Below are 11,447 nucleotides of genomic sequence, written 5' to 3' on the forward strand. Positions count from 1 at the left end.
GGGTCCTTGGTGGCCTCCAAGTTAGCTCAGCGTCATGGCACCGAGTCACTGTGAAGGAGCTGCTGGAATAACGAGACAACAACCTAGTTCTATTAAAATATATATTGCTCTTTTGAGGACTGCTGCGGGGCTAGCGGCAACACAGCAGTGGAAATCTCCGTCGTGGCATTGCTTTATGCCTTGACGTCAGGATCAGGGTGGTTTGAACTGCCAGGGAACGGACCATGGGTTCCGGGTCTTTCTTTGAAGGCTGGAGGACTGCAAAAGAAAGAAGAGCAGAGATGAAAACCCACTCGTTGCAGAGATCCCCAGGCATCCCCTGCAGAGCATGCCAGCCCCACTCGACTCTTCCCCAGGCCAGGAGGAGCAGGAGGGACAAAGGAATCCGTTGAAAGCTGCTGCTCAGCAATGTCCCAAATGCAGCCACCAGTCCTTCCCCACCTGCGCACCACAGGTCAAGTGGGGCACCTTCACAAGCTGGTTCCCTCACCACCTGCCTCCATCCCTTGGGAGGATTCACACACTCCAGGAATCTCCTGGACTCTTTCCTCTCGCTATTGTGCTTCCCCATGAGAGCAAGGGCTAGCAATCGTGACCCTGCTCCTAGCTGCTTGTAGGCTGTCTCATCTCCCTCTTCGTCCTGGTTGCGTGCTCTACAACAGGCTCCCACCTTCTGTCAGCCTTACTGCCCTTTCCCCTGACTCTTCCTCAGGGACACTCAACCCTTTCAGCGGCACTGCCCAGCTCCAGGCTGGGAGGCCATTCCCTGACACCACAGGCTACCCCGTCTCCTCTCCCTCGTTCCTATGGCTGCATTGCTCCTCCGCCCCGAAGCATTTCCCTGGAGCAGGGCAAGGCACGGGGGCCTCTGCCGCTGTCCCCCCAGCCCTAGCACACCCCCCACTGCCCTCACTCACCGCTGAGGATTTCATTCAGCTTCTCCTCGCTCTGGTCCTTGCAGTAGCGCGCAGCAAGACCTAGACACAGAGATCCCATCAGAGCCCCGCTCCCCAGCACGCTCCCAGCAGCGCAGCCCCTGGCCTGGCCAGCCAGGCTGTGCCCCCTCCTGCACCCTGGAGCAAGGGCCCAGTCGGGGGGCTCTGGGGGCAACAGGGCAGTGCCTGGGGCTGCCAAAGGCTGCCCCAAGAGGGACCCAGGGGCTGGGCTCACCAATGAATCTGACGGCCTCAAGTCGCAAAAGGGTCTGAGTGGCCTGCAGGTAGGGCTGGCTCTGCTGCAGGTATTCTTCTACTCTGCCTCTGTCCTGCTGCAGCTGGAGAGAGAGAGAACGCAGGGTCACGGGGCTTGCACACCCTCTCCAGGGTCTCCTCCAGCATCCTGGGGGCAGGGAGGGCAGAGGGGCCTGCAGAAGAGCCCCCTGGGGCTCTGTGCTGGCAGGAAGGGAGCGAGGATGCGGCTGCAGGCAGCGGGCTCTGGCCGGGCGCGTTTGCCCAGCTGGGGCAAACCAAGTTGGGTCCTTACCAAGCACTCCCCGATCCTCCACGTCTGTTCTGTCTGGGCCAAGCGCTTGAGCTCCTTGCGTCGCAGAAACTCTGCAGCCACGGCGAGAGCTTCCCCAGAGGCCTGCGGAGCAGCAGAGGTTGGGAGGTAGCAGCACAGCCTTGGGAAGGAGACCCTCTGTCCCCTCCTCTTGGCAGGGCTGCGAGCCTTTCCCAGCGCGTTATGGGAGGCTGTGGTGGGGGGCAGCGTGCACTGGGTTCAGTGGCCAAGGCAAGGCCACGGGACAGCCACCATCGGAGGCAGCTCACAATGAGAGAGATCCCAGAGATCACAGCAAGAGATGAGAGGCTGGACTCGATGAACTTGAGGTCTCTTCCAACCTAGAAATTCTGTGATCCCCCAGAGCAACCCTGTGGCATCAGCACACCCTTGCCCACATAACTGCTCAGCTCTGAGATCTGTACCTTTGCTACGCTCTCACTCTGGTCTCTCATGTGAAAGTAGAGTGGGAGAAGGCTCCTGTGAACTGTCCTCTTCATTTTCTTCGTCCTTTGCCGCAGCACAGCCTCCACCACGGCTTGGAAGAGGCAGATGGAGTGCTCCTGCACCTGGCTGGACGCCTGGCAGGGAGGAGGACAGGAGGAATTTCAGCATTAGCGTGGCCGATGTGAAGGGAGCTCCCAGCACTGTGAGATGCTTCAGCGCTGGATCCTTCCCAGAGGAGCTGCTCAGGGGCAGCTGCAAGGCCTGGTGCCCGTGAAGGGCAACGCAATCGGTTGCCATCGCAGGCTGCCCGCCAGCCACCCCACTTTCACCACCAGCCGCACCAGCCATGCCCAAGCAGAGCTCCCCAGTGCCTGGGCTGACGAGGAGACTGGGAAGGCCCTGCCTGAGTGCTGCCCACAGGGCCGGGCTGAAGGGCAGCCCTCGTTACAGGGGGCCCAGCTGAGGGCTCGGGCTCCCGCAGCACACTTACGTGGTCAAAGAGTGGCAGGAGCTTCTCAGCCAGCTGCAGAGCCGGGCCACTGGCCTCCCTCCTCTCCACATGAGCCATCACGTTTCTCAGCACAAGCAGGGCCTTCAGCACCATGTCTGTGTTGGTGTCCTGCAGGGCCTCCAGGATGTCTGGCAGCAAGACCTGAATTTTCCTTGCCTGTAGGAAAGACACCATTTCCCTTCCGTGAGGCAGTGAGAGACCACCCTGGGCACAGGGCTCTGGTTCCTGAGCACCAGCCTCCTGCCTTGCTTCCTGGCAGCGGGGAGGGACGGGAGGGCAGAAGAGCAAAGCCCCAGGCTGCCAACATGGCTTTGCTTGACGATGGCCCGCTTACCTTCTTAGGGCTCTCTGACACGGTGCAGAGCCCTTTCAGAACCATCAAGCGCATCTCTGGGCTTGGGTGCCTCAGGTAGCTCTGGAGGTGCACTGGGTTACCAAAGTCCTCCCAAAAAATGTGATTCCGGCCCAGCATCTGCAAGAAAGAGCAGTGAGAGCCTGGCAGGGCCTGCAGGGCTCCCTGCAGCCTCTTCTTCTCCCACCTTTGGGCAGGGATGGGGCAGCGCCAGCTGGCACCAAAGAGGCACCAGGCGCGGGGAGCTACGGGGGCTTGCCGGCCCCAGGGACCATGTGTCCGTACGTCCTGCGGGAGCTGGCAGTTTGGGGGTAGATGGGCACAGGGCTGTGCCTGTGTGCCTGAAGGGGCACACGTAGCCCTGCTGGGAGCAAGGTTTCATCTGGGAACTCACAGCCAAGCGACGGATGCAGGTGTCTTCGGTGACTTCCTTGCACCACTGGCGCAGCGAGATGCCTAGCAACACGATGTTTAAAACATTCTCCAAGGTCTTCGGCATGGCCAGGATCACCTCCCACATGGCCAGGTCAGTGCTGCAAGCCCAGAATACTCTGTCAGTGAGGCTGCCTCAGCCGCAGGGCCACAAACTGGGCCAGCCCCAGAGGACCCAGGCTGTCCTGCAGCCCCTGTGACCTGGGGAGCACTGAGGGCCCAGCCTGGGCAGGCAGGAGGGGGCTGAGCTGGTGTTCCCTGGGGGCAGGGGGACTCTGGGCTGCCTTGGACAGCTGGGCTGCTGCAGCCCTGGCTGGCCCAGTAGGGCTGGAACACATTGGTGGGAAGGAGGGCTGTGCTCCTTGGGGATGTCCTGCCCTTTGCCATTGGTGTGGCAAGCAGAGAGTCTCCAGGTGCATCTCCCGACGCGGAACAAGCCCTCAAGGATGTTAAGGCCAAGACCTGTGACGTGGCGGAGAGAACTGCAGCAGGTTCTTGACTTCTCTCCTGGACATCATGTTGGTCAGCCTGAGAAGCAGGGAGTCCAGGCACTGCCGCGCCGATGCCGTGTGGATGCTGCCCAGGTTTCTCCTGATGCACTCCATGATCGTTGGCACCTTGGGGGACAAAGTGGGAATGGTGTTGCCAGCAGACCGCAGCCATTGCCACAGCTGCCACTCAAACTTTGGCCCCTTCCATTGCTCTCTGCTGGCTTCAGGTGGCTTCTGGAGCCCAAGAGACCCCGACGTGCGAGGGAGGCAGGGAGGGAGGCAGGGAAGGAGAGAGGAACCACGCCTGGAAGAGCTCAAGGGCAGGGCCATGGCCACAGGCCACTTACATCTGTCAGCCAGTAGAAAGGGTCCTCCAAGGCTGCGTCCAGCACGCTGCAGGCCCCCTGCTTGTCATGGATGCTGGAGTCTTGTAAAGCTTCAAGGGCTGTGAGGACGATGTCCAGCCTCTCATCAGGGAAGAGATGTCCTCCAAACCGCTGTGGGAAGAAGGAGGAGCGAAGACATGCCTCACTGAGTGTCCCAAGGGTGCTGCTTAGCTGAGCAGCAAGGGCAGCTCTGGAGAGAGGGCCCTCGGGGGAAGGGGTGAGGATGGGGCATATGGGGCCAGAGTGCTGGCCCTGCAGGTAACCAGGGCTTGCTGGTGGCCAGGAGGGTGGAGCTGCTGCCGGGACACAGGGGAGCAGCCTTCGCATAGCCCCAGCCTGGGGACAAGAGGAACCCTCTCAGCAGGGCGAGTGAGGCCGTGCCAGCCCCACCGGTTCTGGACCCCTTTGCTCACACGAGATGCCTGCTGATGCTGCGGACAAGATCCCCAGCAAGGCCAGAGCTCATTACCTTGGCAATTTCACACGGAGTTGATATTATAGAAAATGGAAGTTTTGCATACTTCAATTTCTTGTGTCTCTCTGCATATTTTACCATGTCCGCTCTCAATATGCATTCTAAACAGGGGGAAACAGCGAAGAGTCAGTAGGGAAGAGCATCTTTGCCAACAAGCTTGCCAAATGGTGAAAAGCACTTTCACTAGGAATGGCTGAGGAGGGAGGCTCAGACCCACGGCGAGGAGAGTGGTGGGCAGGGATGTAAAGCACAAGGTGAGGAGTGCTGGGAGCAAGAGGGACCTCAGGGATGATGCAGAAGGAGGAGAAGCAATGGCGTTGGGTGCCGTGGGGGTAGCAGCGTGTCACAGACCCCCTTCTGCTCGGGGTCAGGATGTGCAGGAAGCCCCCTGACACCTGCCTTTAAGACGGCAGGGAGCAAACAGTCAGGGAGCATTCTGGAGGGCGTCACCATCCCTGGTGATGCACGGCTGGCTCTGCTGTTCACTCCTCGGGGAAGAAGCGGTTTGGGAAGTGCTCATCGATCGATGGCTTAGACTGGGGGACACCACAAAACAGCGTGGTAGGTGATCTGGGGAGGGTTGGGAAGCACAGCAGCAGAGAACTGCTCCTGGACGGCAGGTGCTCCTGGACGTCTAGGTTCTGCGGAAAACGATAGCCAGAATGCTGCGGGAAGCTGCTGTGAGGAGCAGAGGAGGCCAGGGAACCTGGCAGAATTCCGTGGGCAGCCTCCACCAAGCACAAAAACAATCCTTCACAGTACTCACAGAATCACAGAATTTCTAGGTTGGAAGAGACCTCAAGATCATCGAGTCCAACCTCTAACCTAACACTAACAGTCCCCACTAAACTCGGGGAAAACAAGTAGACAAATCAGTAGATGTTTGTGTGCAGACGGACGCTGCCCACCACACCTTCTTACCTCTTCCTTTTCTGATGATTTTGTATATGTGAGAAAGAGTTTCTAAAGCTGTGAATCTGATGGAATCTTTGTCACTGGTGAAAATGAAGAGGATGCCCAGCAGCTGTCCCAGGATGGGGATGTAGGGCTCTGTGGGCTCATCATCGCTATAGTTTTCATAGTCATCTGTGATCTGGGTGAGGAAGGGAGGAGAGACAAAGGGCTTAGTGGAGGCAGAGCCGGTCCCTGAGAGAGCACGGCCTGGGAAGGGAAGAGCAGGGGCGAAGGAGGGACGAAGACCCTCGATTCACGGTTCTGAGGCACTCACGTGCATCGAGGCTTGCCTCACAGGCACCCCTGAGTGGCAGGATGCTCTGGGATGCAGGAAAGGGTGGAGGGTTCGTTGTGCCTTACCTCGGCCTCAAAATACAAGAGGATGAAATCACCCAGCCTCTCAATCATCCTCACAGCTCTCTCACGCACAGCTGGGTTTTTGGAGTGGGCAAAGTGCAGCAGCGCCTGCGAGGAGAGAAGTTGCTGGGTTGACAGTGGTCTGCAAATGAGACCTGAGAGGATTCTTTGGAAATTCTTTGCAAATGCCAAACCTTCAACATATTCTCCAACTCTGTGCTGAAACTGGAGATGGGGAAGTTGCGTACGAAGGCCGCCAGCATGGTGTCCATGGCTTTCATAGTCTGCAGGAAGGACAGAAGAGCATCAAATTATTTCTGTGGCCCTCCTCACCCCCAGGAGCTGGCTCTGAGCCCCTCTGGAGTTCAGGGGTGGCTTTGGGGCTAAAAAGCTGCTGTGTGCAGACCTCCTGCAGCACAAGATCAGGTCGGGGAAGGGGAAAGGGTGAGGCTGGGAAAGCAAATCTGGGCCCCGGCCCTGCACTGGTCTCTGGTTGTGTCAGCACGGGGAAGCAAGGCAGCAGCTCAGCAGGACTGGGGGTGCTGGTACCTCACCCAGCACATACCTCAGTGAAGAGCGCTCTTTCTGTCTCTGGCACATCTGACTCGGGAGGCAGAAAGAAGATGCTCTTGCAGCACACACGCAGGAGTCTCTCCTTTTTGCCACGCAGTGCTGTCGGTACGGTGTTGCTGAAGGAGAGAGAGAGAGGAGCCTGTTGGACGCAGTGTCTCGAGGCTTATGAAGGAGGACACGGACCTCCCTTGGCCAGGCATCCCTGGGAGGGACGGGCAGCCTCCCTGCCAGCTTCAGGGCCACCAGGACATTGCCACCAGGGGCTGGGCACGCACCTGAGGAGGGCGACAGTCTCCATGGCCTTCTGCCGGAATGCTGTGCGCAAGCTGTCCACGGGCTCCTTTTCCAGCAGCGCCTGCAGAGCACAAGCAGGATGAGACCTTGGAGCCGCCGGCACCCAGCAGCAGCAGAGCCAGCGCTGCCCCAGCCCTCGCCTCCCAGGGGGCTGGTGCCGGGGGGCCTTGCCCCTTCCCCAACCCGCTGCGCATCCTCTCACCATGATGTTCTCCACCAGCTTATGTTTGCTGCAGAAGCCATGCAAGTTCATCGGCACACCCTTCTTGGTGACACATCTGCACAGATCGCAGATTTTGCTGAGGAACAGCATCTTCTGCTCCTCGTCGTCCTGGCAGCCACAAAGACACCAACAGAGCATTAGGGGGACACCCACGGCCAGCAGGACCAAAGCCTTGAGGGGTCTGGGGCTGTGTGGGACCCCTGGAGGGCAGCGCCAGGAGCACAGCTGTGATGCAAGCGGCTGCCATTACCTTTTCTGTGCCTCTGACATACGCCCTGATGAATTCCACGGCCTTGTCTCTGCACAGTTTCCATATATTACCTGGAAAGGAGGAAAGCAAAGAGTGCTGCAGCGAGGGGCTGAATGCAGGGGTGAGGAGAGGAAGGGCCCCAGCCCCAGAAGGACGTGGGGAGGCCGCGGGGATGCCCAGAGGCTGCAGCAGCTCCGCTGGGAAGAGAGGCTGAGGGAGCTGGGCTTGTGGAGCCTGGAGAAGGCTGTGTGGGGACCTCGCTGCGGCCTCCCCGTGCCCAAAGGGGCCTCCAGGAAAGCTGGGGGGGGATCTTCATCATGGACTGCAGCGACAGGACAAGGGGTGACGGCCTTAACCTCAAAGAGGGCAGGTTTCTTTCGGACAGGCAGGGATTTCTCTCCTTCACGCCCAGGGCAGTGAGGCCTTGGCGCAGGCTGCGGTGCCCCCTCCCTGGCACTGCCCACGGCCAGGCTGGGTGGGCTTTGGGCAGCCTGGGCTGGGGGGAAGCATCGTGATCGCCGAGGTCCCCCCCAGCCCAAAGCGTCCTGGCATTCTGTGGTGCTGCGGAGGAAGCTCGGCCCCGTCAGCCCAAGCGCCGCTTTACCCAGGGAAGGAGTCCTGGAGTCAGGCTGTGGTCTCTGTGTCCCCAACCCTCCCCACCCCATCCCTAAGACTCACTGGGATCCAGCAGCTGCGACTTCTTCTTGCTGTCCTCTACCGGGTGGCTGCCCGCTGCCTGAGCAATGTCCTCTGCCGGGCTGCTGTCCTCTTCCGGCAAAAAGGCCTCGACTGGGGTTCTTTCCACTGCCAGCAAGCTGTCCTCTGCTGGCCGGTTGCTGCCCCTAGAAGACCAGGTCTCCTGCCAGGCCAGCCTGGGCTGCCTGGGGGGCATGCCTCCCTCCTCATCCCCTTCAGAAGCAGCCTCTGGAGTGGGAGAGTTCTCAGATAGAAACCGGCGTCTCCTCTGGGCGGGCGGTTGCGGCATTGTGGGACGTGGGCTATGCTCGGGGACTCCTCGAAGGCCCTGTGCTCCTGCCCTGTCCGTCACTGCCGTGCACCGACACTGAGGGTCCGAGCCACGGCTGCGCTCTTATAAGGCGGAGCCCTGGGATGTCACCAAGTGACGTCACAATGGGTGCCACTGTGACACGCGCCTGGGCTGGGTGGGCACCCATTGTGACGTCACTTGGTGACACCCCAGGGTGCTGCCTGACGCGAGCGCAGCCGTGGCTCGGACCCTCAGGCCCTGCTTCCCAGGACGTGGCTGAACACCGCTCGTTGATGGGAAGTAGAGAATAATTTTTTTTTTCCCTCTCTCCGTGCTCCCGCGCGGACTGATTGTTTCTTTTGTTTCGTTTTTTTTTTTTCCTCCCCATTCCCTTTCCATTTAATTAAACCTTTCTCATCTCAAACCTCGAGTTCTCTGTGTTGTATTTTCTCCCCCTTCCTCTTTGAGGAGAGGGGGAGTGAGAGGGCGGTTGTGGTGGAGCTCGGCTGCCCACCTGAGTAAAACCACCACACTTTGTCCCAGCAGCTGCGGTGCCTTGTGAGGGGCTGGGGCTGGGGTGGCCGTGCCCAGAGCCCTGCAGCAGCCTGTGGAGGGCATTGCCCTGGGGCCAGCCCAGCCTGGGCTGCTGGGCTGGGCTGGGCTGGAGAGAGGGCAGGGTGGTGGGGAGAGGTGGGCAGGGGCCGGGCTGGGCTGGGCAGTGCCCGGCAGAGCACTTTGTTGACTTTGATGACTTTCACCTATTTCTTTGAGGACTGTAGACACCCGTCTCTGTTCACCACCTTGCTCTCATCCCAGCATTTCCATCATTTCACCAGTGTCTCATCAACCCTCCCCAGCTGCTCCTTCTCACACAAAGCCATGCTCTGATCACAGACGCTCTTTGGGTGACCTCTGGCAACGCAGCACAACACTCTGAGGGACAGTTCTTCCTCCTCGTGGCCAGCACCAACATTCCAAAGTGCACTTTGTGGCAGTTTTTTCTCTCCTACTCTTTTCTACTACAAAAGAAAGCTCCATCAGGGTGGAACCCCCTCCTAAAGTAGGCATCCCAATCCATCAGGCTCCTTGCGGCCTGTCAGCCAACCAGACAGAAGTCACCGCACCAGCATCTTCCAAGCCATGGGCCTGCTGCTGTCCAGTCATGGACTCAAGCAGAAGGGACAGGACAACCCATATGTGGGCCTTCTTTCTGCATGGGTCCTCCTGGGTATGTAGGCAGAGGGGATCCCACAGTCAGCATGCCAGCCAGGTGCCTTTTGCTGGCCTACCAGGGCCACTGGCAGATGTCAGCCGAGAAGTACCGATCCCAGCTCTAAGTCAAGGGTGACCTGCCACCTACAGACTGAAGTGACCTCTCAGTCCCTTTCTGTGACATGTTCCTGCTGCTGCCCTATCTTCTGCAGGGACAGAAGTGACCTTACCGTCACTGCCACAGTCACATTGCTCCTGCTGGTGCAGGACTTCCTGAGGCAGAGCTGAGCTCATCAGAGCATTCTCCCCTGTCTCCTCCTTGTGGCCCACAATCTGATGAGATCCATGGCCCCTCACATTCAGCTTTGAGTGCCATGACTGCAGAGCAACCTCATGGTTCCTGCCCTGTCCCAAGGGATGACGGGCCTAAAGTTAAGGCTTAGTAGAGGGGCTGAAGGTGAGGAGGTTAATGCACAGGAACAGGGGTTTTGGGTGTTAGGTGTTCATGTATATGACTAGGGACTAGGGCCCACCTTACTGGGTTAAAGATTAAGCAAAGTTTGAATGGGAATGTTTTGGTATTCTTATGTGGGTATCAGGTCTGTGTTTAGGGTATGGACAAGCTTTGTGGTTTAGGGTTTTGTTTAGGTCTCTCAGGCAGTTTCCTAGGGTTAAAAAGAGCATTTTAATGCTAGTGTTAAGGTCAGGGATCAGAGTGATTAAGAGAGTAAAAACAAGGGGAAGGGGCTATGTGATGAATTTTGGCTTCAAGGGATGCGTTGAGGTCAGGCATTAGAGTAGTGGATTCCTGACAGTGTGTACAGTAGCATTTAGGTTTAAGGATTAATGTTGCTGGTTAAAATAGGGCAAGGTCTTTACATGACTCTTTTAAGTCAGTGCTACAGCAGAATCAACATTGCCTGAACCTTCTAGCCTCCCAGAAATCATTGATTCCTGCTGGCCTCTTCTCTCTCCCAAATCTCACATTTCTCCTGGCCAGGCTTCTTCTGACCTCCCCATATCAGTCATCTTCTTAGGGGTAGTTTTCTGATGGCTTTCATGATCTCACAGTGTCTGTCTTACCTCTGTTGGCTACTCCTTTCTTAAGACAGACGCAGCACCGAAGCCAGGATGGAAAAGAACATAAAGGCTGCAGGAACACCCTGCACAATGTGCCCTGCAGCTCCGTACCACGCTAAAAATTTGTTTCCTGCCTCCAACTTTTGGATATAGAATGGCTCCTATGCAGCCAGGGTAACTTTTTCCAGGCCCTCGTGCATGGTTCAGTTTACCCCAGGCATCTTGGAGGCAGTGGCCCCCTCTGTGTTGAAAACTGAAAGCAGTCCTGAAGGATGACTTCAGGCAAAAGCTGACACCTCTGACATGACAAGCCCTATCCAAGACCTCTTCCTTTATGGGGCCTACCAGGTACTCGGAAAGAGCGGATCTCACAAACTACAGGCACAGCAAGTGCCTTCTGCTTGCCTTTCAGGTACTTTTGCAGATATGAGCCTAATGGCATAGATCCCAGCCAGGAGTCAAGGGATGAGCTGCCAGCTATTTCTCCAAGAAGCCACCTCAAAGGCCATTTAACAGCCATTCACTTCCTGCTGGACTTAGAATTTCTGAGGCACCACCGCCTCATAATATCATACCTACAAAACACCCCCTTTTTGGCCTAGGACCTGCCCAGGTAGAAGTGATCTGATTGTGATCCTTCAAGCCCATGGCACTGCTGCTGGGCTCCCAGACCCTCTGATGCATGTGAACCAGTTCCGTGCCAGTTCTGGGAGGTGCTAGGGCAGGTGGGACCTTGCAGGCAATGTTCCAGCCCCATGACTGTTGTTGGTCTCTCAGCTCCTTGCACACAGCAAAGATCACTCTGACATCCAGATGTTGTGTGCCTGAAGCAGGCCTAGAAGACACTCTGGGAAGCGCCCTCCCAGCCCCTGCCCCAGCCCGAGCTGGCGGTGCTGCTCTGCAGAGCAAGGGGGCTGTGGTG

General features: G+C 58.0%; 1 protein-coding gene across 9 annotated transcripts in view; it reads left to right on the forward strand.

Annotated features, from left to right (window-relative positions):
• The window catches only part of LOC137845929 (protein YIF1B-like), a 129,270-nt gene that overhangs the window by 4,173 nt on the left and 113,650 nt on the right, over positions 1-11,447 (forward strand). For 2 of the 9 annotated variants that reach the window (XR_011090324.1, XM_068663473.1), the window contains one exon: positions 2,022-8,657. The exons of 5 other annotated variants lie outside the window; for them this stretch is intronic. Coding sequence is in view for 3 of the 4 variants with exons in the window: in XM_068663473.1 (XP_068519574.1) it covers positions 2,022-2,132 (111 nt within the window). In the remaining variant the exon portion in view is untranslated. Of the gene's footprint in view, positions 1-190; positions 8,658-11,447 lie in introns of those variants that run through there. 2 more of the 9 variants (XM_068663476.1, XM_068663475.1) reach the window with 2 other exon arrangements.

This window comes from Anas acuta, chromosome 29, assembly GCF_963932015.1.
Source record: "Anas acuta chromosome 29, bAnaAcu1.1, whole genome shotgun sequence".
NCBI lineage: Eukaryota > Metazoa > Chordata > Aves > Anseriformes > Anatidae > Anas > Anas acuta.